Here is a 22273-nt window from a genome sequence, read left to right as displayed (position 1 = left end):
GTACAAAAGAATCAGCAAAGTATATTTCGATTTAAAATATAAACTTAGTAAACTACTAAGGGATGAATCTTTGCTTAAAATAGCCAATAGATAACCGCACGCCGGAAAAGGAAAAATCGACGGCGCCGTATGTTGCAAGAAGACAGTGGGCGTGGCTAAACCAGTATTTCTCCAGCAATATTCATCTAGAATGATGTTGTGACGTTATTTTAATTAGAAGAGATGTATGGACTATAACTTATTATTAGAAAATTATTATCTAAAAATAATTTATGAGATTTAATTTTACAAATAATATACATATATGATTAAATAGAGTAGTGATCTAGGAAAACCACTACTTAAATGCATAACTAGATAACACGAATTTAGTTTACTATAAGAGCGATTTAGTTCACTATAGGAAGGAGTGAACCAAAACGTCTTTACAGTGAACTAAATCCTTCACGAAGTAAATACTTCACTATAATGGTGTTTTGTTTCACTCCTTCTTCTAGTGAATTAAATCACTCTTATAGTGAACTAAATAGCCATATAGTGAACTAGATCATTTTGATATAATGGCTGAGATTTGTTCTCCATATGATTGATTATTATATGATATAATCTTTTAAATCGAATACAGTTTATAATGTTAAATAGTAATAATAAACCCCCTACCCCATCTTCACTCTCTCGAACGACACACCACTATCCGGCCATCCCATCCAAAATCTCCACCCCCCCCGTCACGGTGGTGTGGCACGCAATCGAGAGCGCCACCCTCCTATCTCCCTAATTACGAATGACGAATGCTCTAATTAGTTAATCTTTTGGTTACAGTTTTATTGTGTAAATGAAATATTACTCTTTCTGTTCCATTATAAATGACACTTTTTTTCCCTTGGAATAAAGAGAATAACTTTGTTAAATTTTTATGGAATACTAAAAATGTTTAGGTCGGACACTCTGAAAAAAGGTGGGATAGATGGGTGAATAATTATACTATAAGTATTTAATTTGTCGTTTATCTATTTGTATTGACTTATAAAATCTATTATTGCAAATTGAAGACATTTATATAGTACCAAATAATTTTCACGAAAGCACGCAGAAATTATGGTAGTCACCATCTCGGAGTTCCCTCATGTCACGTCCGAATCAAAAATTTATTTGGACATGCATATGGTGCAAATAAATTTTATCATGGATAAAATATCTATTTTATTTCATCTAAATTGAGATTGATCTACTGTATGCATTAAAATATTCTAGTAGATGGAATACATCGATCGGAAATCTAAATTATGATTGCCCTAGGTATAATTATCACAATATCAAATCCAAAATAATAGTTGTACTATTATAATACAAACAAATCAATGGCATGCATGCATTGACAAACAAAAACAAAAAACATAAACGATGATTTGTTTTGTCCATCCCTTCTCTTTGGAGTATCTCACTTTGAACTTTCTTTTGATTGAGCCCTTCCATTTCTTGATATTTTAATAGAGCCAATGAAAAAAAACCACAAGCACACACATTTCTTAATTTTCGAATATTGATAAATCGCACATCATTTCTTAATTAAATATTTATATCATAAATTATTTGTTTCATCCTATTTACAAGTTATATTAAAACCAAATACTATTTAAATGCATCTTTTTCTCTCTATACTCAAATTGATTAATATATATATATAATAAATTATTTTTTTCTGTATTTGTAATGATTTTGTTATTATAATAGTACAAAATATAAAAGAAAATGACAAATTATCAGAAAAATTAAATTTGATTAAACTCTATCCCGTAATTTGACTATCAACTAGAAAAATCATAAATTTCAAATTATTTTCAGTTATTCTATAATAAATTCTGTTTTTGAAATTATATGTGATACTCCCTCTGTCTCACGTTACTTGATGTGTTTCTTTTCGGCACGTGATTTAAGAAAGTTGTGTTTAGTGAGTTTAAATAAAGTAAAATAAAATAGAGGAGTGAATAAAGTAAGAGAGGGAAGAGAATAAAGTAAAAGAAAGAATAAAGTAATTGTGATTAGATGTTTTGTTTTTAGCTAAAAAGAGAAATGACTCAAGTAACATAGGACAACCAAAAATGGAATACGACTCAAGTAACGTGGGACGGAGGGAGTACTATGATAACTAAAAATTTATATGTGGATGTCAATATCAATGAGTTAACAATGTTACCCGTTCACAAGAATAAATCAAAATTTCATAGTTTTTCTAGTTAATTTTCAAAATTGCAAGATGCGGACTAGAATGTAATCAAAATTAATGATTTTTATAATAATTTAACCTAGAAAAAAAGGATACAAGATGAAAAATGTAAAATCTATAAAAAAAATGTTAGAGATAATCACATGATATGATATTATAGCATTGATAAATTGATAATCTAGTAGCGGTGATGCATGTCTCAACTTGTCTATTCGTGCACCCCATTTGGACTTTGCATCCAAATAGGTCAAAAATTTTTGTTGATTTTATTAAGATGTTGTGGTATATATTGCCTTTGTATGACTGGTTGATGAGAAACATTCTTATTAAGTTGCGTGATTAAATTGGATATTTTATTATAGAGCTATAGTCTCATAAATTTCCATGTACTTTCTTGACCATCGTTAACAATTGGTCTCCGCACTTAGTACTCGATGCAAAACAAGCCACGAACTCTAACTACTACACTTGATCGACGTCTACGATATACTTGATCGAATAAGTCTGATCAATTCAGCACGAAAAATTACATGAAAAATCTAGAGGAGTTCATGTTTCAGATACTCCGCCTTTGGGATTACGTAGTTGATTGATCCATGATAACATAGGTGTTTCTTATATCCGTTATTGTGTTAGTTTCAGGCTTTGTTTGCATTACTTTACCCAAAAAAATTTACATGAAAACCCTCAACTAATTATTGTTTTATTTGCTAGCCCGAATTTTCGAGTTTTGACGGTAATTATATTAACAATAATTTTTGTAACATAAATATTGCAATCTATTTCCATAGCTACTTACTAGTACTATCTAGTACAAAAATCACACTAACATATTGGATGTGGTATATCCAGTCTCGTACGTTATTCAACTATAGACTCACAGATATAACATTATCTTGTCGTCCTCAAACATCCCTCGCATGCCGATCAACCGGAGCTCGGTCAGAGTCTACTCCGAATACATTTTCTCCGTCAATACAGTCGTCGTCGCCGGAGACTGAACTACCTTCATCCATCTCATCATGTTGCAACAACTCAGCAACCGGCGACTCTTGAGGAGAAGCGCTATTGTGCTCGGAATCCAAATTCCGCGTCGGAGGCGACAACGTCACCGCCGACCTCTTCACGACGTTGAACACGATGCTGCCATCGTTGACCCTCTCCGGCTGCAGAAGATCCCCCTCCGCCACCACAATGGCGCTGGCGGGAACTCTACTACTCAGATCTCTCTCATCATCGGAAGTCGGGTTGGTTCTCGAATTGACCTCCAAACTCTGCACGTAATCGACGAACTTGTCGGCGGAGGTCGTCCTCATGAGAGGGCCGCCAGACCTCGTCCATGACTGGACGAGGTCTGAGCTGTCCGACTCGCTGTCACTGCCGTCGTGGCTGCAGCGGAGCGTGTGCCAGTTTCTGGTGGCGTGGTCCGCCATGAGGTCTTCCTCGAGCGACCCTGTTGAGTTCTCTCTGGCAATCACATTCCATGAGGGGATCCTCTTGGAGGCACTGAACCTGGCTAGGCCGCCCCCGCGGGGAGAGGCGACAGCTGCGGCCGCTCTCTCCGCGCTCCTCTTGAGGCGGCGCATGTGGTTGAGCACTGCGACGCACTCGTCGAGGGCGAGCTCGATCCTGCAGTTGGCCCTCATGGCTGAGAGCTTCTCCCAAGTGCATCTCCTCCCCTGGTTTGCTGATTTCTGAAGCTCCACATATGAGGGATTCTGTATCACCTTTGATATCTGCAGATTCACACAAGCAAGAATCAATAAAATAGATGTTTTTGAGACCAAGAGAAGAGGAATGAGGTAATATTACCTGAGCCAGAGTAGCAGGCATGACAACAGTGATATCACCCTCCCAATCCTGAGCAAAGAGCTTTGCCACTCCTCCAAGTGGAAATCCAAGCTCCAATATCTGGTTACATCTGTGCTTCACCTCCATCTCAGCCAGCTGAGCAATCTACACATGAAACAGAGGATCTTGTCACACACACACATACTGTGAGGGTTCAGCAATCCGTACCCGAACTCACATTACTGTCTGCTTTAGGCTTTTGTGTCACTTTCCCAAAAGGCCTTGTACTAATGAAGTAAGGGTTACACATAGATTGCAGCACATTTTCTAATTCTCCGATACATACCTTGGCACCAAAGCTGCCACCAAAGCCCCTGACCATCTCCTTCAACCTGAGCAAAGGCGCAATGTGCGGATTCGCCTGGCTCACAATATAATGGTTCACATTAAAAAGCTCCTTCAACTGCTTGATGGGAAGGTCAATCTCCAAGCTCCCATCCCTCCACCGCCGCGCCGCAACCCCCTTATCCGGATCCAAGTGAAACGGCGGGTGGTACGGCACTATATTCCCGCCCCTGTCCTTCGCCATCAGCTCCTGCGCCTCAAACAGCCCGGGAAACGCGCACGACGCAGTCACCGCGCTCCATATCACCACGTGCGGCGACGTCAGGTAGTTCAGGCAGCGAGGCGGCTCGTGCCGCCTCGGCGAGCACACCGTGATCCCTAAGATCCTCCCCGTCATGTCGTACGCCTCCTGAAAGGTGAGGTTGTTGGTGAGGTGCCTCAGCATCATCTGCAGCTGCCTGATGTCGTGAACCGCCCCGTGCGTCATGATCCTCTTGAAGACGGTGAAGATCCCTCCGATCTGGTCGAAGAATTGGATCGAGTGCCAGGAGTCCTCGAAGAAGCTTTGCAGCTCTGGCCACGACCTGGTGGCCAGAACAGAGCACATGGCGGACCCCACGCTGGAGCCGGCAATGATTCTGGGGAGGAGCTTGTGCTCCACCAGAGTCTTGACGACTCCAACGTGGAAGGCGCCGAGGGAGGCGCCGCCGCTGAGGAGCAAAGCAGTGCGGCCGAAGGCGTGGCGGGTCTCGTGCATGAAGGCGAGCTTCTCGTCGAGGAGGAGGTCCTCGGAGTCGGAGTCGCAGACCATTTTGAGCTGGGTGGTGACCTCGTCGATGTAGTCCTGGATGATGCGGGGGACGTGGAGGCGGCCCTTGTGGAGGTCGGGGTTGCACATGTTGCCGAGGTTGCGGATGAGGTCGGCCCGCATGTAGAACATGAAGTCGCGGATGGAGCAGTCGCGGCGGCGGAGGCGGAGCTCGTGGAGCTTGCTGAGGACGAGCTCCTCGTCGTAGAGGCCGGCGTCGTGGGGGCGGGGGGAGTCGCGCTCGAGCATCTTGGCGGCGTGGGCCCACTCGTCGTAGGTGAGGGCGGAGCGGGTCATGTTGCTCCAGAAGTTGCGCTTGTATGCCATCTCGGCTTTGGCCCTCACGTTGGTGAAGCGTTTCAGGAGGAAAGCGCTGGCGGTCACGATGAGGAGGATGCCTTGGGGGTTTCTTGGGTGGAGCCATGAGAGGAGAGGGGAGAGGTGGGATTTCAGGCTTTTTTTGAGTTTGGAGAAGTGGAGGGAGAGGGATAAAAGGATTTGGTGGCGGAGGAGAGAGAGAGACTTGCAGAAGAGGATGCGGAAGGCGATTGTGCGCCCGAGGAACGTCGATGGTCCGATTGAGAATTGGTCCACACTCGCCTCGTTCGTTATGTCCATTTATTCAGACCAAGTTTTTTTTTAGTGTTTCAAGAATCTTCAACTAAAGAAAATATGAAGATTCAAGATTATACATCAAGAGTTGATTTTGAGAGCCAACAAAAAAGAATCGGATAATTGATGTTTTTGTTTTGTTTTGTTTTGTTTTGTTTTGTTGAATAAGAAAGGGATTTGAATTATTGAAGGTAGTTGGATCGGGGAATTATGCATTGGGATTGTGAACAAAACAGAATAGATAAGTCTATCCTCAAAATGCAAACGTGACGTCTGCTGCGAACACCGGTGATGATGAATATACTAGAAACTGAGCATGCATGCAAGTGCAAAACAGTCCAGTCGGCGCTTAGGATAAGAGATAAAAATTCGTTTCTACCTCTTTGGACTCTGTGTATTTTTCAGAAAGTTCGTTAGTCATTATTCTTTTGGACGGTTTAAGGATTACTGACTTTCTTGATATCTCACCACTTCTTCATTATGAGGATTAGGGTACGATTAGTCCAGTGGTATCCTTCTCCGTCTTTTACAGTGGAGACCTGAGTTCAATACTCCTTGCCACCGCCGCCTCTTTTATGAAGCTCTACTTTTTTGCTGCTTTACTTTTTGTTTTCTAAGGTTTTCTGTTTACCAATCATATGTAATTTTTATACTCCATATTTTATCTTTTTAGTTTTTTTTTTACAAATAGTTTGAACAACAAAGAAATTGAGGGCAGTGCCAAAGTCCAAATATGGTTGGGAACATCAATGATCCGTGTACATTAGGCATTAAGAATAAAAGTTATATATATACAAAAATGAAGTTCAACAAGTAGAATTATGCTATCGCCTAAAAAAAATACAAATCCTCCCCAATATCAGTAGGTTGAGGAAATAAAAGTTTGTATGTGCAAATCTCAGCATTCGATGAAGGTGGCAAAGAGAAAACTAGAGCGATAGAATGTATAGTCAGTCCTTTGTCAATGAGTCAAAGGGTTACGATAAGGATGTTTTCTGCATGCATAAACTGAATTACGGCATAGATGCCAATATTCTTTCCAAGGGATCACTATCCATGGCAGCGTCATAGGGAGACTAGCAGCAGGAGCATGCAGCGTGCTGTAGAAAGTGAACCAAAACAAACTCAGCAAGAACACGGAAAGGTAAAACTGAGTGGGGAGTTGGATATATCAAAACAATAACGTGTGTGTGAGTTCAAGGTGATACGAGGAATACCTTCTCCCAGTGAGAAGCCCATAGGCAGATGAGCATATAGCCGACCTTGAGAAAGCCGAATAAAGGTTTTTATAGTGTGGCCAGACAACCTCTCCTGAAATGTTATCAAAAACAAAGAATCAATATTTTTAGTATGTAGCCTTCAATTTCATTCTTCCTTTTTGGGATCTGGTTGCTGAAAGTCATGAATATTAGACACCTGTGACTCGATGGCTTACCTAATTTCAAGTAATTGCTGTCAAGAAATGTAACCAAAATCGTAGATTTACAGCTACTGCCGCTTGAAGATGCTGTTTTATGCAGATCCACAGTGGACAAATTACTGCCAGCAAAAGCTTCCGTCTCAGAATGTTGACATAATGCAACTTTCAAAAATATCCCAGATGGAAATCTTTTCCTCATCTTCAACCAAAGGAAAACTTTAGCGTATGGAGTGGAACGGATAAAAGACATGATGGCCCCAACAGCTATGGAGACGAAGCACACAGCTGTGTGCAAAATGGTGAAGAAAATATAGAAAGCCGATGTCGTCGGTAGGAGGAGTAATATAGGAGTGAAGAGAAGAGAACCAACTACATGTTGCTCAACAGTATAGTCATAGCTGTCCAATCTGTGGCGCAAAGGATTCAGCTTTTTACCCCTGCAAGACAGCATTCATGTCATGAGATCGAATAACTTAATATAAATTAATCCCGAAGAGTTTCAATAGAGCTAGCAAATTTTTTCCACAATGATCAACCTATCAAACACTTTGTAACCACTCAAATCACTTGATTTAGAATATAAGATGATATTATATTACTTGTTCCACTAACTTAGGTGACATAGACATAGTAAATGTTTCCTACCTTCGTACAAAATTAAAGACAGGTTAAGATTCTTCATAAAAAAGAGTTTTACCTGAATAGGCGCCACAAAGCTGATAATGCCTGTATTTGAGTCGAATAGAGAATTGAAAGGAATAAATGAAGAATCAGAACATGCATTGTTAGTAGAGAGATTATGTCAACAAGTAGAGCTGCCGCACAAGTTGAACCAAAAAGAATCCCACATAGAGCAAGTCCTTTGAAGAAATGAATGAACAGAAAACCCACTGAAGCCCAAAGGGTAGACCAAATCTGAATTGCATTCAAAGAAATCATCCCTAGAACCCCAGCTAGCTCAGTATTCAACTTAAAACCAGCAGGATTTCCCATCAGCCATACACACCCAGTACGCAACCAACCATTTGTGAAGTCAAGTGAAAAGTCTGAAACCCATATGTATGCCAATTCTGCTTTAAACCACAGGGGAATGCCAAGTACAGTTCCAAGAAGAGAATCAAATACAATACTTGACCATATTGAGTGCTTGTGAGATGCAGCTTTCTCTGCAAACTCCACACAGGACCAATCCCTATATAAGTAGCAAAAATAATGAGGATACATATCTTACATTTCATTTCTTAGTAAATGAGAGTGGCAGAAATGAAGAGGGCATGGCTTGATTAAAATAGATAATAGGTGCAAAAAGTCATGATTTCATATGAAAGAATTGTAGATTTGTTTCTGGGATGAAAACATGGTAAGTCTAGAATGCATCTACTATCATGAATTCTGATACCTTTATACAAATAAAAAACATAAACCAATTGTCAACATACCTCATGTTTTGATCCTGGAGGAAGACAGGCCAATACAAGAGCTGACAGCAGCGGAAGTGAACATTTTTCGATGAATTGCTAAATACTTTAGTGAACAGAACATATATGCTGGTGTGGGACAACCAACTAAAAAGAATACGAAATGACTGGAGAACAATGTAAATCATAGTCGAAATGGAAGCAACCGATGCAGCAAATATCTGCCACGCGAAGGTAGAGAACCTGACAAGACATAATGAACTGTTAGAGTGATTGAAAAATAAATGAGTAATGTGTAGGGTAAGTATTGTTTCAGTTACATGTGGAGAATGAAGAGAAGTTGCCTGGACTCAGCACATTGATGTCCATCAAACAAAATTTGGGCAGCATTGGCACTGTTTATTGCCTGGATCACAGTATCCTTTTTCCCAAGGATATTAGAAGAACCGATTTAGAAAAAGTGAAACTTAGATTTGGTAGATTTTACATTTTAGTATAGAATATTTACCAAATCAAGGTGTGAATCTCTCCGGTGGAGATCCTCAAACCACTTGGGTTTCTTGCTAGGGGTTTCTACTGGATTGGATGAAAACTGAGCACCCAAAGAATAATGGTGACCACCAAAAGTTGGTATTTCATAGAATATTACCTATATTTATCAGGAAGCAAGATAGCATAATAAGCGAAAGAGAAAACGAATAGAACAGAAGCTCGTTGTACAGGTCAACATGACTTACATACGTGGAGGTCTAGATGGGAGTCAATGTCGCCATTCAAATGTAGATGATCCATTTTCGGGATAGCAAGAACTCTTCCGTCCATTCTTTCAGAAAGAACATATACAAGTTTGATATACAAGTGTTCTGGACCAGCAAGTCTACCTTGTCCTAAGATCCTATCCCTGATGCATCCACATCGCCAGTTCTCTTGACTACTCAAAAGTGAACATGAACTTTGGTTTCCGTTTCGTTTCATATCTTCATTTCTATCATTTCGACAACTGCCCATCTTGCTATTGCCACTACAGTCTGCTTCTAAATATCCGAGAAGAGATAATTCGCTTTTATCTTGGAGAACTGTAGGCATGTTCTCATCAGTCTGTCGAAGGATTTCCTTAATGAAACGAGGCACCAATACGAAATGGGCAATCAGGATGTTACAATACAAAAAGGATATCACTAATTATCAACAAATTTTAATATCAAACTATGGCCTTTCAACCTCCGAAATTCAACACCACACCTAATAAAATCGCACACAGTTGAACTCACAAAACTAAAATTGCCAGAATGCAACTAGGGTTCCCAATTACGAAAATTGAATCAAAATAGCACAACCATTAACCGAAATCAATTATACAAAAATTTCGACGTTCAGTCCATATTTAAGCCCATCAGCAATCAAAACAACTAAGTATACATCATAAGAACAACTTGAGAACTACATTTACAAATCCAAACAGGAAAAGCAGCGTACCATGAGATCCAAACCGGAATTAAGTGAAGAAGCGAGTTTGTGCTGATCGCAAGCGAAAGCCACAACGACATCGATGGAAGCTTCGGAAGAGTGGAGGAACCATCCAAATACGAAGCTTGGATTCGGCGGGGTTTGAGAAAAGAGATAAGTCGGCCACCAAAGCCGGCAATTTCTTCTTATTGTCATTGTTGAAACTCAATCGGCTAGCGTCATTCGTCGCGGAACTGTGAGATCCGGAAAAGAGCGATTTGCTGTAGCTACTGGCGACGGAGGAATTTGGGTGCGCCGCAGCCGTCAAAGTTAGTCTAGGTTCGAGTTTTGTACTCAAGCTCAACTGCCCATTATTGAATATGAAATGTTCGTCTTGCGATTCTTTCCATAGTATTTTGTTGAGAATCAATAATTTATTGCATAGAGATTTTACTTCCATTAATTATATCAAACTCAAATTTGAAATACTAGTATTTTCCTCACTCACACTTATACTTACAAAATCCAAAAAAAGTGATTCACAAAAATAATTTTATTTGTCAAAAATTTAGGATGAGATGAATTTTAATTTTTTAGGTACCATAAAGCTATTTTCTTACTTCATTTCAAATTATGGAATATAGTTGGAAATAGTGTTAGAGCATCCACGACGATATCTCTTTTCATGTCACAGTCTATCCTGCTGGGACTTGACTATAGTTGGAAATAGTCTTAGAGCATCCACAACAATATCTCTTTTCATGTCATAGTCTATCCTGCTGGGACGGTAAGGGACACCCGTTGTAGGTAACCTGTCCCATATGGACACCCGATCTGGATAGCCCTTCCCTTGTTGGCGGGGCACGCGCCTCCCTACATGTGGTAGGGGTGGTGACACTCACTCGCCTTTCTATGAGCGGGCGTCAAGAGTATACACTTTTTAATTTTGAAATTTATTTTTTCTTTCTAATGATGTGAGACCCATTCTCACTAATAATACTTCGATTACTTTTTCTTTTTTTCTCTTTCTTATTTTATCAATTGTGCATTAAAATTTGTGCAAACCAAGAATGCATACTTTTGTGGAACAGATGGAATAATTTTTAATTTGTAGGAATTTGTAATGAAATTTTTGTGTTTTTTCATGATTTTTTTTAATGAAATGTCATTATGTTAATTATATTTTTAAATTAATGAAATTAAATAGTAGAACTAATGAATAATTAAGAGGATGAATAAATTGTTGCAGTTGTTGTTTCGTAATTAAATTCCAATCATGATAAGTAATTCAAATTATATTTTTTACCTCAAACTTTCACTTCTCCTATTTTGAATGAGATTTACTATGGATATTTTCGTACAATTTTAATTCAAATTTAAATACATTAAAACCTAAATATAGTAAAACATCTATTTATTTATTTAATATATCAAGCACTATCTCATGTTATTTACTCGCACAAAACTAAATAACATACCATTTTATTTATTACTCCATCCGTCCCACAAAAATATGCACTCTCTCATTTTTAGTCCGTCCCACAAGAATATGCACTTTCCAATTTTGGAAACTCTTTTTATTCTAATGAGGTGGGGTTCATTCTCCACTAACAATACTTTAAGGCCATGTTTGGTTGGCGGGAAAGTAAAGTTGGCAGGGAAAATGATTTCTGGGAAAATGAATCCCGGGAATATGATTCTCAATAACTTTATTTTCCTGTGTTTGGTTTATATTTGATTGAAACATCAAACTGAAAATATACTTATTATATTTTATTTATAAAGAACAATAATAATAAAAAATTTAATAAACTATTAATTACAAATAATAATAATTATTATATTATTATATTTATTATTACGATGTATAGTTTAAATATGGATCATCCATCACAATATATAATAATACAATTATAATATAGTTACATGGAGTATTATAATAATAAATATATTATTATTATTATTATTATTATACTTACCGATATTATAATTAAATAAATTTTATAATATAAAATTTTACTACGATTTTATTAATTAATTATTAATTTATAAAATAGTAATTAGTATTTATTACTATTATATAGTAATTTATATTATATAATTATATTTTAATTATTTAATAAATTATTAATTAATATTATGATAATTACAATTATATATAAATATTATAATAACATGGTTATAATTATGATAGTTTTAATTATAGTTATTTATTATATTGAAATTAAGTATGATTTATAATTTTAAATTATTTTTAAAATATTGTAAATAATAATAATAATAATATATTGCATTAAATATGTAAGAATTCTAAAATTGGGAAAAAGAATACCTAAGAAAAGTTAGGATTTAGAATCCTGAAAAGTTGTACTAACTTTCCTTGTTCTCAGAATTCTGATTACTTTCCCAGTTTGATTAAAAATCGAAACAAACACAAGAATTTAAAATTTAAGGAATCAGATTACTTTCCCAGACAGAATCCTGGCAACCAAATATGACATAAGTACTTTTTCTTTCTACCTCTCGTTTACTTTCCTAATTTTTTCTTAAAATCTGTGCCGAACCCAAAGTGTATATTCTTTGGGGACGGAGGGAGCAGTAGCTAACATGACAAATTCAATTCAGCTATCAAATGAGACCTTATTATAGAGTACTTATATAATAAATATATGTTAAATTATTGGCTAGGACTATTAGCCGATTTACGAATAGACTAGTTTGATTTTCCACTATAAGAGCATCTAAAACGGCGGTATAGAAGAAGCACTACTCCGCCGGTCGTGGCAAGCGGTGCGCTATGTTGTGGGAGGCAGCGCTGAGGAGGGGCATAGGGATGCTGGAGCGTGTGTAGACACCCGTTGAGTCGTATGCAACGCAACAAGGAGTGGGGAGGGAAATTTGGGTAAGTTGAACTTTTATTACTTATTTATGTTAGCACAGTGGGAGATGTATTAAGAGTATCTAAAATAGGGAGGACACATTGGTGGACAAACCACTTTTATTTGTCCATAACCACTTTTATTTGTCCACAATCACAAAAAAAAGTGTCCACAATAATAGTGGACATTTTTTATTTGGACACATTTTATTTTGCAATTGTTTGTATATTTTAATTAAATGTGAATAAATTAGTGGTGTAGATGTGTGTATGGTGAAAATGAAGTGGAAGGGAGTATTTATTAAAAATAAACGAAAATTAAAAAAAATAACGCGGCGCCAGATATGTGCAATAGACCGCCGCGGCTCTCCACACCCCGCCGCGTCCAGGCCAACTAGTCGGCCTTGTGCCGTCCGCCGCCCACCGCCGCGCCTCATGTGTCCAGCACTATAAGGAGGCGCGGTGTCCGCCGTGTCCTCCATATTGTGGACACCCTAAGAAGTTTGGAATTGAAAATTTTAATTTTTTATTATAAAAAATATCCATGCTATCTATTTTTAATTAGTGTAGTAGAAAATGTATTAGGTGATACCTCCGCGGAGGACGGGGGTTTGTTTCGAGGGTGGGTGGGATTCGATTTTAATTTTTTTTAAAAACATATTAAAAAATCTATAAATATATACTCTACTTTACTCTTTTATTCCATACCTCATTTATTCTCTCTACTTTTTTCAAATAATTTTTTTTCTTTAGAAATTGTAATTTTTTTTAGAATTTTTAAATTTCTTTATTGCATAGTTATTAATTAATTTGGAGGTATATATTTACTCATTGTATTTCAATTTACAATCAAAATAATGGATAGTACTCCCTCCGTTCACGAATAGGAGTCCCGTTTTTTATTTTAGTCCTTCCGCAAATAGGAGTCGTGGTTCATTTATACTACAAATAGTAATATGCCTTACATTCCATTAACTCATTTAATTCACATATTTTATTTAAAATTAATAAATACAAGTGAGATTATGTATCATTAACTGTTTTCTATCAATTTTTTTTAACATTTCTTAAAAATATGTGTCGGAAGAAAATTAGACTCTTATTTAGATATGGGAGACGGAGGGAAGTATAAATTAGATGAGAGGCGTGAGGAAGGGTCCAATTGTAGTTTAACATAAAAAGATTCGATCAATTTTTTGATGAATGGGCGATATTTTCATGCCGTGGTGCATAAAGGAACACTCCGTAATTAATACAAGCACTTAGGCGACATAATTCCATCTTTAATCATAGTTTAGGGCCTATTTGGAGCTCCTAACCATGTCCCACCACCAATCACACTTTTCACCCTCAACGCCGTTTGATCAGCCGGCCCACTCATCGTGGCCGTTAGATTCTCCCCCTTTATAATAACACGACAATCATTAGAATGCGTGGTGGGACCCACAGCTATTCCACACTTATCCTCTTCCGTCACCGGCTATATCCGGTTACAACGCGCCACCTCACTATTGGATATTTGTGGTACAACTCCCGGAGGAGGTGGTCGCTCTTGGCGTGCTAGAGCGTGTTTGGCTTTGGTTTTACTTATATGTACGAGAAAGCTATTTATTATCTCCATTATTCTTATTTTATATAAATAAACTATTTTAGATCGTTGTTTCAAGGCTTTCAAATTTGACGTTTCACGTCTGTATGGCATACATGGAATATAATCATATAAATTTAGTTTAACAACTTAGATTAAAAGATTTTGTTGATTTTGATTAAAGATGATTCATAAGCATGTCTTGAAAATACACGTCAAAATAACTAAAGCAATCTATTCTATCTTGACCGTCTAAATAAAAAAGGTTGCAAATTATTTAGATACATGGTTGATAATAATTTTTTTAAATATACTTTGATTTAAAGCGAAAAAGTATGAACCAAACGAGGCGTTAACTTCAAAATTTGGAGTCGTTTGAAGGGTCAATCAGTGGGCAGGTTCGGCCTAACCCAAACCTGAGGCTTGACTTCCAAACCGCTAGGCTCGGCCGATATTTTCTTTACCTATATATATCTGACGCTTTTCCTGTCTTTGAGCAAGTCATAGCGCAATACGTGTTAGCTGAAAATTTGACGTTGGATAAGGATATTTTTCTCGGAAGGTACTGTTTGGACTCACTTTCTTCAGTTTTTATCAGCTTTGACTACTCGAATTTATCGATCGTCTTTTTAAGCTCTTGACTAAGTAGATCTGGTTATCAGATGATCGGACAGTGAAAAAAGTGTGAATTTTGCTCGATATTTTGCTCGGTTGGTAGCGATCTGATGTTAAATTCACGAAGGATGATTGTTTCGCTTTTGACACTAAAAACTATAGCCGTTTTTAGCTGTAGGTGTTTTGGATCCTTGATTTCAGATTTCAGTATAAGTAAGGTGTGAATGAAAATTGATCAGAGATTCCGATTGAGAGAACAATACAGAGTTCACAGATATTCTGTTATTGTCTCTTTTCGGTTTGATAATGAAGGTGAATTGCTGTGAAATTGTATAAAGAGATGCAGATCAGATTGTTTTTATTTAATCTCAAATTAGTTTTTAAAATAATTGCTGTTTCTGAGATATTTTATACTCCTATTCACTGGAAATTGAAGCGATTGTTTATAAATTTGATTTTGATTTTGTGGTAGTGAAATATAGACAAATATGATCTTCAAAAAAATTGAACTTCAATGTTAAGAAACTTATAATAGTCTGTTTTTAAAGTGAGTGCTTGCTTTATTCCTACGGTTTCAGTTGGATGAACAAATTATCGATTACAAATTTACAATCTTCTTAAATTTTCATATACCTTCCAATTTCAGGTAATTTTGATCTGAAAAACAAGGAACCATGGCTCTTGTATCCGGAGGAAGGTCTTCACTGAATCCCTATGCCCCGCTGTTCATCCCGGCGGCGGTGCAGCAAGTGGAGGACTTCTCACCCGAGTGGTGGAACCTCGTCACCACCGCCACCTGGTTCAAGGACTACTGGCTGAACCAGCACCAGGGGGAGGACATCTTTGGCGAGGAGACTGATGGCAACGACGTCGTTGGATTGTTGCCTGATAACTTTGACCTTGGTATTGATGAGGACACCCTAAATATGGAAGAACAGTTTGAGGAGTTCCTCCAGTCTGCTGAGGGCCAAAACTACCATGGAAGTAAGGCTGCCATAGGAATCACTGATAGTGGTATATACTTTTGATCCAACCTTGTGCTTATGATTGATAATATTTTATGATATTAGCACTAATCCTTTCATACCTGTTGGCATGTCACTATCATATTAGCTTTTAATTTCCATTTGGAAAGGAGAAAAGCCACCATCCCATTATATGATTATAGCATAATTGGGTACATGTTTTATCATTAGATATATGTCCACCTCTTAATCTTGGCTTAGAAAATTGAAAAGTCTTGAGCTGTTGACTTACACTTTATGTCACTCTCATTTGCCATATGGCATAAGTACCTTTTTTGCCACTCTCATTTACTACTACAATCCAAGAATTCATTGCAGGATAGCATAATTTGGCTCTACTTGATGGGCTTTGCAAAAATATATACTCTTGCATTCTTTCATATATGAGTGACTAATTGTTGATGATGTTTGTGATCAGGCTTCAGCAAGAATTCGACGCTGGTGAAGACTCTGAGCATGCCGAAGGAGAGAGGCTACTTGTCGCCACGAGAGGTGATGAAGTGGGAGAAGCCTGCAAAGATTGTGAGCCCAAGGTGCAGCCCTCGATTCATCCAGCAACCTCGTTGAGATCCAAGGTTGGATTAGGTTGTTAGCTCTCTACATATCTGCAGCAGTGTTTGTTTTTCGTGTAGCTTTTTTTTCTGTATAGAGCAAGGTTTCGCTCTCTCTTGTACTTATAGCCTTGTTCATATCCTGACGTCCCTTGTTTAGCTTTTACTAAATTGAAAATGTAAAAAAAGAATGAAACAGATATTGTAAGAGCTCTACTTATATGAAGAAAAGTAATTCCAAAAATTGTCTCCTTTGATGCTCAAGATTGTCAATATGAACGTTAATAGCAATGTAGTGTCAGAATTATGTGGTGTAACAGTAAAAAAATGTACATTCTGATGTCACATTATAATTAGTTTTCTTATCATCGCAGTCAACAGTTTTATTCTTGAATTTTATACTGTGGGTCAAATTTGTTGTTGTATAAGTTTTTATTGAATCATACTTGTACTAATTGACAAGAGCAATAGTGTCATTAATTACATAATTTGATTGATGACTCGGATAGAATCAGTCAATTTGGGAACAATGAACATAAATATTTCACAGAACTTAGCGGTCTTAATTTGATACTCAATAAACAAACGGACTCGGCGAGAGATGCCAGCTAGTGCTACTCGCGTCAAAATTTGTAAATTTGGCTGAGGAAGTATAATTTTTTATAGCTTAAATATATTAAAATTAATTATAAATATTTTATTTACTAAAAATATGTGATGTGAAATTTTTTTGTTAGATTGAATTGAGGTTATTATGAAAGTAAAATTAGTAGTAGTAAAGTTAGAAGATTACGTGAAATGAACATATAAGTGCATACACAATCCATTTGTGGGTTGTGGAGCTGTGCCCTCTGGGGAGTCATTGTGCGGGGCAATGGGTGGGATATTGATATTATTATTATTATTATTATTATTATTATTATTATTATTATTATTATTATTATTATTATTATTATTTAGTTAGTTAATTATGGATTTGCATATCTTTTCCATATCTTTTGTCTTGCTCATTAAGTTAGTATCCACTATTATAAATAGTGGACATTATTCATATTATTCATTCAAGAAATAAAATACTTTTTTTACACAATTTCTCTTTTTTCTCTCGTGCACAAAAGCACGAACCATAGAATTCGACGCCGGATTAATCGACGGGCAAAGCTCACGCGACGTTCGACGCGATTTCTTATCGTTGAGGAATTATATCCTTAACAAGTGGTGCTTTCATTCTCGAACTCATGGCCGAAGTCAATCTTCATTCATGACTAGAGATATCGCAAGCATTCGAAGGCTTGCAACTGAATTCAACAGCAGCAACGTGTGAGTATATCCACGCTCGTCTCGCCCGACTCGAGACTCCGATTGGTTGAGCATAAGCGCAGGGTAGCAGCAACGCTCCCTCCGTTGCAACCCGAACCGGACCCACCGGATGGCCCCCCGCTGTCCACCGTCGCACAGCAGCAATTCCAGATCACCTGCTACCAGCCGCCTCCTTCGAGAATGAAAGCACCACTTGTTAAGGATATAATTCCTCAACGATAAGAAATCGCGTCGAACGTCGCGGGAGCTTTGCCCGTCGATCAATCCGGCGTCGAATTCTAGGGTTAGTGCTTTTGTGCACGAGAGAAAAAGATAAATTATGTAAAAAAAGTATTTTATTTCTTGAATGAATAATGTCCACTATTTATAATAGTGAATACTAACTTAATGAGCAAGACAAAAGATATGGAAAAGATATGCAAATCCATAATTAATTAACTAACTAAATAATAATAATAATAATAATAATAATAATATTATGGTGAGCGTCCCTAGTGCGGCGCGGACCGCCCGACGACGCCCACTGTGGCATAAGGCGCCGCGACGGAAGCCAATTCTTTAATTCTAAATCTATAACTATTCCTTAATTAGTTAAAATCAGCCATTATTAATTCTTGCCATGCAAGAATTTACCATGAACAGTGATTTGAAATAATTATTTTTTCATGCTTGAAAATCGGTCATAAAGATTTTTCCATATTTTCCATAATACTCTTTAATTAATGAATATTTCGTTCACAAAAAACGATAGATTGATGGGAATAATTGTGTTAATTATGTATTTGGAATGAATGTGTATATTAATGATTGTCGCGTGGGAGAGGCGCTGGATTATGGGTATTGTGACCTAACACATAAAAATAAAAAAATAATAATGTGGCGACTGGCAGGAGTTGCGGCGTGATAGTGGTTCTAGATTGTGGATGCTCTAAAAAGCCCAGGAACAAAACATTCAACGATTTTCTTAATAATTTGCTAGTATTAAAATATTAAAATTACAAAATTAGTATAATATACATTTATACTTTCTTCATCCCGTAGAAAAATATTATATTTTTTTTTATCTATCCCATAAAAATAATCCATATCAATTTATAGCAATCTCTTTTTCTTTACTTTTTTTACTTTATCATTTATGATTAACTATTGAGTAACTGTTCATCCTAAATGATTTATTCTATGGGACCAAGGAAGTAATATACAAATAAAATATCCCACTATCCAAATTCAAATGGCACGTGGCAGATGCATTTAAGCTGCACGTGTCGATGACCGTTTTCTGATGTGGCCAACCATCCCAAAACTTGTTAATCAAACAACACCTGTCATTTGTAAATGAATCACTCAACCCTCCCAAATCCGCCATCTTCTTCACAAACACACACACACATATATATATATATACATGAATCGCATTACTTTGCAGATTGACAGCCTCAAAAACAGTGATTAGTAACAAAAATTCAGAACCATATTCAGTTTCAAACAAACCAGTCTTAACAAATCATAGAAATGATGAGAAAGCTGTCTCCGCCGTGGCAAGTTCTTGAACTGGTGGCCCACCACCTTGAACCAGAAACCCTCGCCACCGCCGCCTGCGTATGCAAATCCTGGTCCGCTTCCCTCTCCTCCGACCACCTCTGGCAACCCTTCTGCTCCGCCGCCTACCCCTCTCTCTCCAACCTCCACCCCGCCGTCGCGCCCGCATCCATCCCCTACTGCAAGCTCTACTCCCTCGGCCGCGCCGCCGAGAAGCGCCGCCTCCAGAGCCCCCCCAAGCCCGACCTCTCCATGCACGACCTCGTCTTCGCGGTCGACGTCCAGAACGGCCGCGGCTGCGTCGCCACCGTCGTCTGCCCCGGCGCCGACCTCAGGCCCGACCGCAGCGGCGTCTTCCGGTTTGACATCGGCGTCGAGAGCGACAACCTGGTGGCGTTTGAGGAGCTGGATAGTTTGAGGATTACGTGGAATGTTGTGCTTCGAGGATTGAAGGGTGTGTTTACTATGATGGATTGTAGGGGGAAAGGGAGCTTTGTTTTGGGGTTGGAGGGATGGTTCTCCAAGGAGCTCCCGCCGCCCGGGTGCTGCTCGAGTGGAGCTGCGAGCGGGCTCGTCTCAGATTTGAGGCTCGGCCTGAGGGAGGGCGGCGGCGGTAAGGTGGTGGTGGAGAAGATAAGTGTGGGAGTGTTGAGTATTGTGAGTTGGAGATATGTTTGTATTGATGATGCTCTTAGGTATTTGCAGCATTTTCTTCTATCATTTTGAGATATTAATGTATAACAAAATATGATGTAGAAGTACATGAGAATTAATGAATTCGGAACAAATTGCATTCCTATGTTATTATTTGAATGTTACATTACAAATCAAAGATCAATCAATAGTAGAGTAAATAATTACTAACAAAATTTGTTGAGGGGTGGAAAAACCTCACCCATTCTATTTGATGACAATGATTTTAGTTCATATCCTCCGGGGAGAGGTGCGGCGGCGTCAGATCGTCGAGCCAATCCGCATAAATGCGGTTGATCTTCTTCTTCGCGTTCCACTTCGATATCCTCTTCTCTCCGGCAACCGGAGCAGCAGCTGCCTCCATTGCTGGAAATGCAGAAACGGAGGAAACTTTCCCTTGTGCAGAAACTGCATCTGTAGTGGCTGCAATCTCTCCCTCATTGATTGAACCACTAAATCTCAAATCTGTTTAAACAAACAAAGCATTGCATAGATCATGAAACTATAGAACTGAAACTTGAATCACAAAATCAAGAAACTATAGCTAAGTAAACACTAACAAACCACATTCCAACTAAACAATTGACATCCCAAGTCATTAACAAGATGTTACCTGAGTTGCCATGAGCAAAATGGCATCTTTCACCATAGTTACACAGCCCCATCTCCCATCTACTGCAAATCTTCATCTTCCACCCCGACGCCTGATCAAGCTCACCGGCATTCCCCCTAGCGTCCCCTGTCACGCCAATGCTGATAGCCGAGCTCTCCCTCTGCCCCGGCATCTCAACCTTGAGCTTATTCAAGGAGGGCGAAGGGCGGTCGTGCAAGAAATTGCATTTGTCCCCATAAGGACACTCCTCCCCATTGTAATACTTCTTGCATATCTTCATCCTATGTATCATCCTCTGATCATCTCCCCATCCGCCACCGCCGTTTCCCCTCTCCTTCTCCCTGATTATCTCCTGCCAATTCGGGGGCGGCTCGCGCAGATCATCAGGGCCGTGAGCGAACGTGCATTGCTCACCGTTCCTGCAAGTTCCCTCCGTGAATTTGGCACAAATTCGAGTTTTGTAGAATATGTTGCTTGTCCCTTTGTTAATGATGGGAGGGTTTGTTTGGTTGATTCTTTGATTCATTGGTTGGAATGGTGGGAAATTTGGTGCCTTTTCGGAAGTTCTTGGTTTTTTGGACTGGTGGAATTGTTGCATCATATCGGGATGCTGCTGCATTTGGTGCTGGTCGGAGCCGGCCCAGAACTGCGGCCAGTATGTGGCGGCGTCGCCGCCGGAGTACGGCGGAGATACGAAAGGATTTGGTGGTTGTGTGGGATCTGGAAAACTCATTCTGCTTCTTTTGGTGATCTCAGTAGCATCCAATTCTGAAAAGAGAATTTCTTTAATCAAGATTCATTTTTTTTTCTTATTAGAACCAATCAAATCCAAATGAAAACGAAAACCATAAGAATTAAAATTTAAAACTAATACTAACAAGAAGATAATGACGGGATTATTGACATGCAAATGCCGGTTCAATGGAAGGAAAGAGTCAAAATTCAAACAGCAAGAAATAATCGATTGAATCTGAAAACAATTGGCGGAAAAAGGAATTCCAATAACAGAAAACTTTTACTACGAATTTCAACAGCAGGTCAATGAAGATTGGAATATTGAATATAAAGCAGAGAAAACCAACCTTGATCGAATCAATTCCCCAATTTCAAACAAATAAATCTTGCAGATTGGTGTGTATAACAAATTTTGATTTGAGAAAATAATAATAATAAACCAAAATGTGTGATTATATATACAAAAGTGAATATAGATGGTCGCCGCCTCAAAAACCTAAATCATAGAAATTTATGGAAATCCAAAACCCTAAGACGGCTAAACCCCCCACTACAGTTTCCTATCATTAACCTTAACTACTGGGGGATTAAAATTGGGATTAACTTTTTTTTTAATAAATAAATTGGGATTAACTTTCTAATAGGATGG

The 22273-nt window shown here is 38.3% G+C and overlaps 5 protein-coding genes across 6 annotated transcripts; 2 read left to right on the top strand and 3 right to left on the bottom strand.

Annotated features, from left to right (window-relative positions):
• Positions 1-2947: 2947 nt before the first annotated feature.
• On the bottom strand, positions 2948-5980 carry LOC121753082 (triacylglycerol lipase SDP1-like). The gene is made up of 3 exons (XM_042148245.1): positions 4365-5980; positions 4040-4183; positions 2948-3963 (listed from the first exon to the last, which is right to left on the bottom strand). Exons 1-3 carry the CDS (start codon positions 5787-5789, stop codon positions 3133-3135), a joined length of 2400 nt encoding a protein of 799 aa, XP_042004179.1. The 5' UTR covers positions 5790-5980; the 3' UTR covers positions 2948-3132.
• Positions 5981-6515: 535 nt separating this feature from the next.
• Positions 6516-10466, bottom strand: LOC121752222 (N-acetylglucosaminyl-phosphatidylinositol biosynthetic protein gpi1-like). Of its 2 annotated transcripts, none has more exons than XM_042147174.1 (9): positions 10098-10466; positions 9363-9719; positions 9130-9270; positions 8942-9042; positions 8643-8864; positions 7901-8395; positions 7219-7640; positions 7001-7094; positions 6516-6883 (listed from the first exon to the last, which is right to left on the bottom strand). In XM_042147174.1, the coding sequence occupies exons 1-9, from the start codon at positions 10281-10283 to the stop codon at positions 6745-6747; spliced, it is 2157 nt and encodes a 718-aa protein (XP_042003108.1). In that variant the 5' UTR covers positions 10284-10466; the 3' UTR covers positions 6516-6744. The 2 variants fall into 2 exon arrangements, with proteins under 2 accessions (XP_042003108.1, XP_042003106.1); XM_042147172.1 differs by having other exon boundaries at positions 9363-9734; positions 10098-10465.
• A 4480-nt stretch (positions 10467-14946) lies between these two features.
• Positions 14947-16968, top strand: LOC121750434 (protein EARLY RESPONSIVE TO DEHYDRATION 15-like). The gene is made up of 3 exons (XM_042144971.1): positions 14947-15095; positions 15795-16162; positions 16592-16968. The coding sequence occupies exons 2-3, from the start codon at positions 15823-15825 to the stop codon at positions 16738-16740; spliced, it is 489 nt and encodes a 162-aa protein (XP_042000905.1). The 5' UTR covers positions 14947-15095; positions 15795-15822; the 3' UTR covers positions 16741-16968.
• Positions 16969-19506: 2538 nt separating this feature from the next.
• Positions 19507-20356, top strand: LOC121751938 (probable F-box protein At5g04010). The gene has a single exon (XM_042146767.1). The coding sequence runs from the start codon at positions 19557-19559 to the stop codon at positions 20307-20309; it is 753 nt and encodes a 250-aa protein (XP_042002701.1). The 5' UTR covers positions 19507-19556; the 3' UTR covers positions 20310-20356.
• LOC121751937 (zinc finger CCCH domain-containing protein 39-like) lies at positions 20353-22202 on the bottom strand. Its single transcript, XM_042146766.1, has 3 exons — positions 21972-22202; positions 20890-21657; positions 20353-20741 (listed from the first exon to the last, which is right to left on the bottom strand). Exons 2-3 carry the CDS (start codon positions 21620-21622, stop codon positions 20503-20505), a joined length of 972 nt encoding a protein of 323 aa, XP_042002700.1. The 5' UTR covers positions 21623-21657; positions 21972-22202; the 3' UTR covers positions 20353-20502.
• Positions 22203-22273: the final 71 nt, after the last annotated feature.

Source organism: Salvia splendens, chromosome 10 (assembly GCF_004379255.2).
Source record: "Salvia splendens isolate huo1 chromosome 10, SspV2, whole genome shotgun sequence".
NCBI lineage: Eukaryota > Viridiplantae > Streptophyta > Magnoliopsida > Lamiales > Lamiaceae > Salvia > Salvia splendens.
This window is presented reverse-complemented; position numbering and strand designations above follow the sequence as displayed.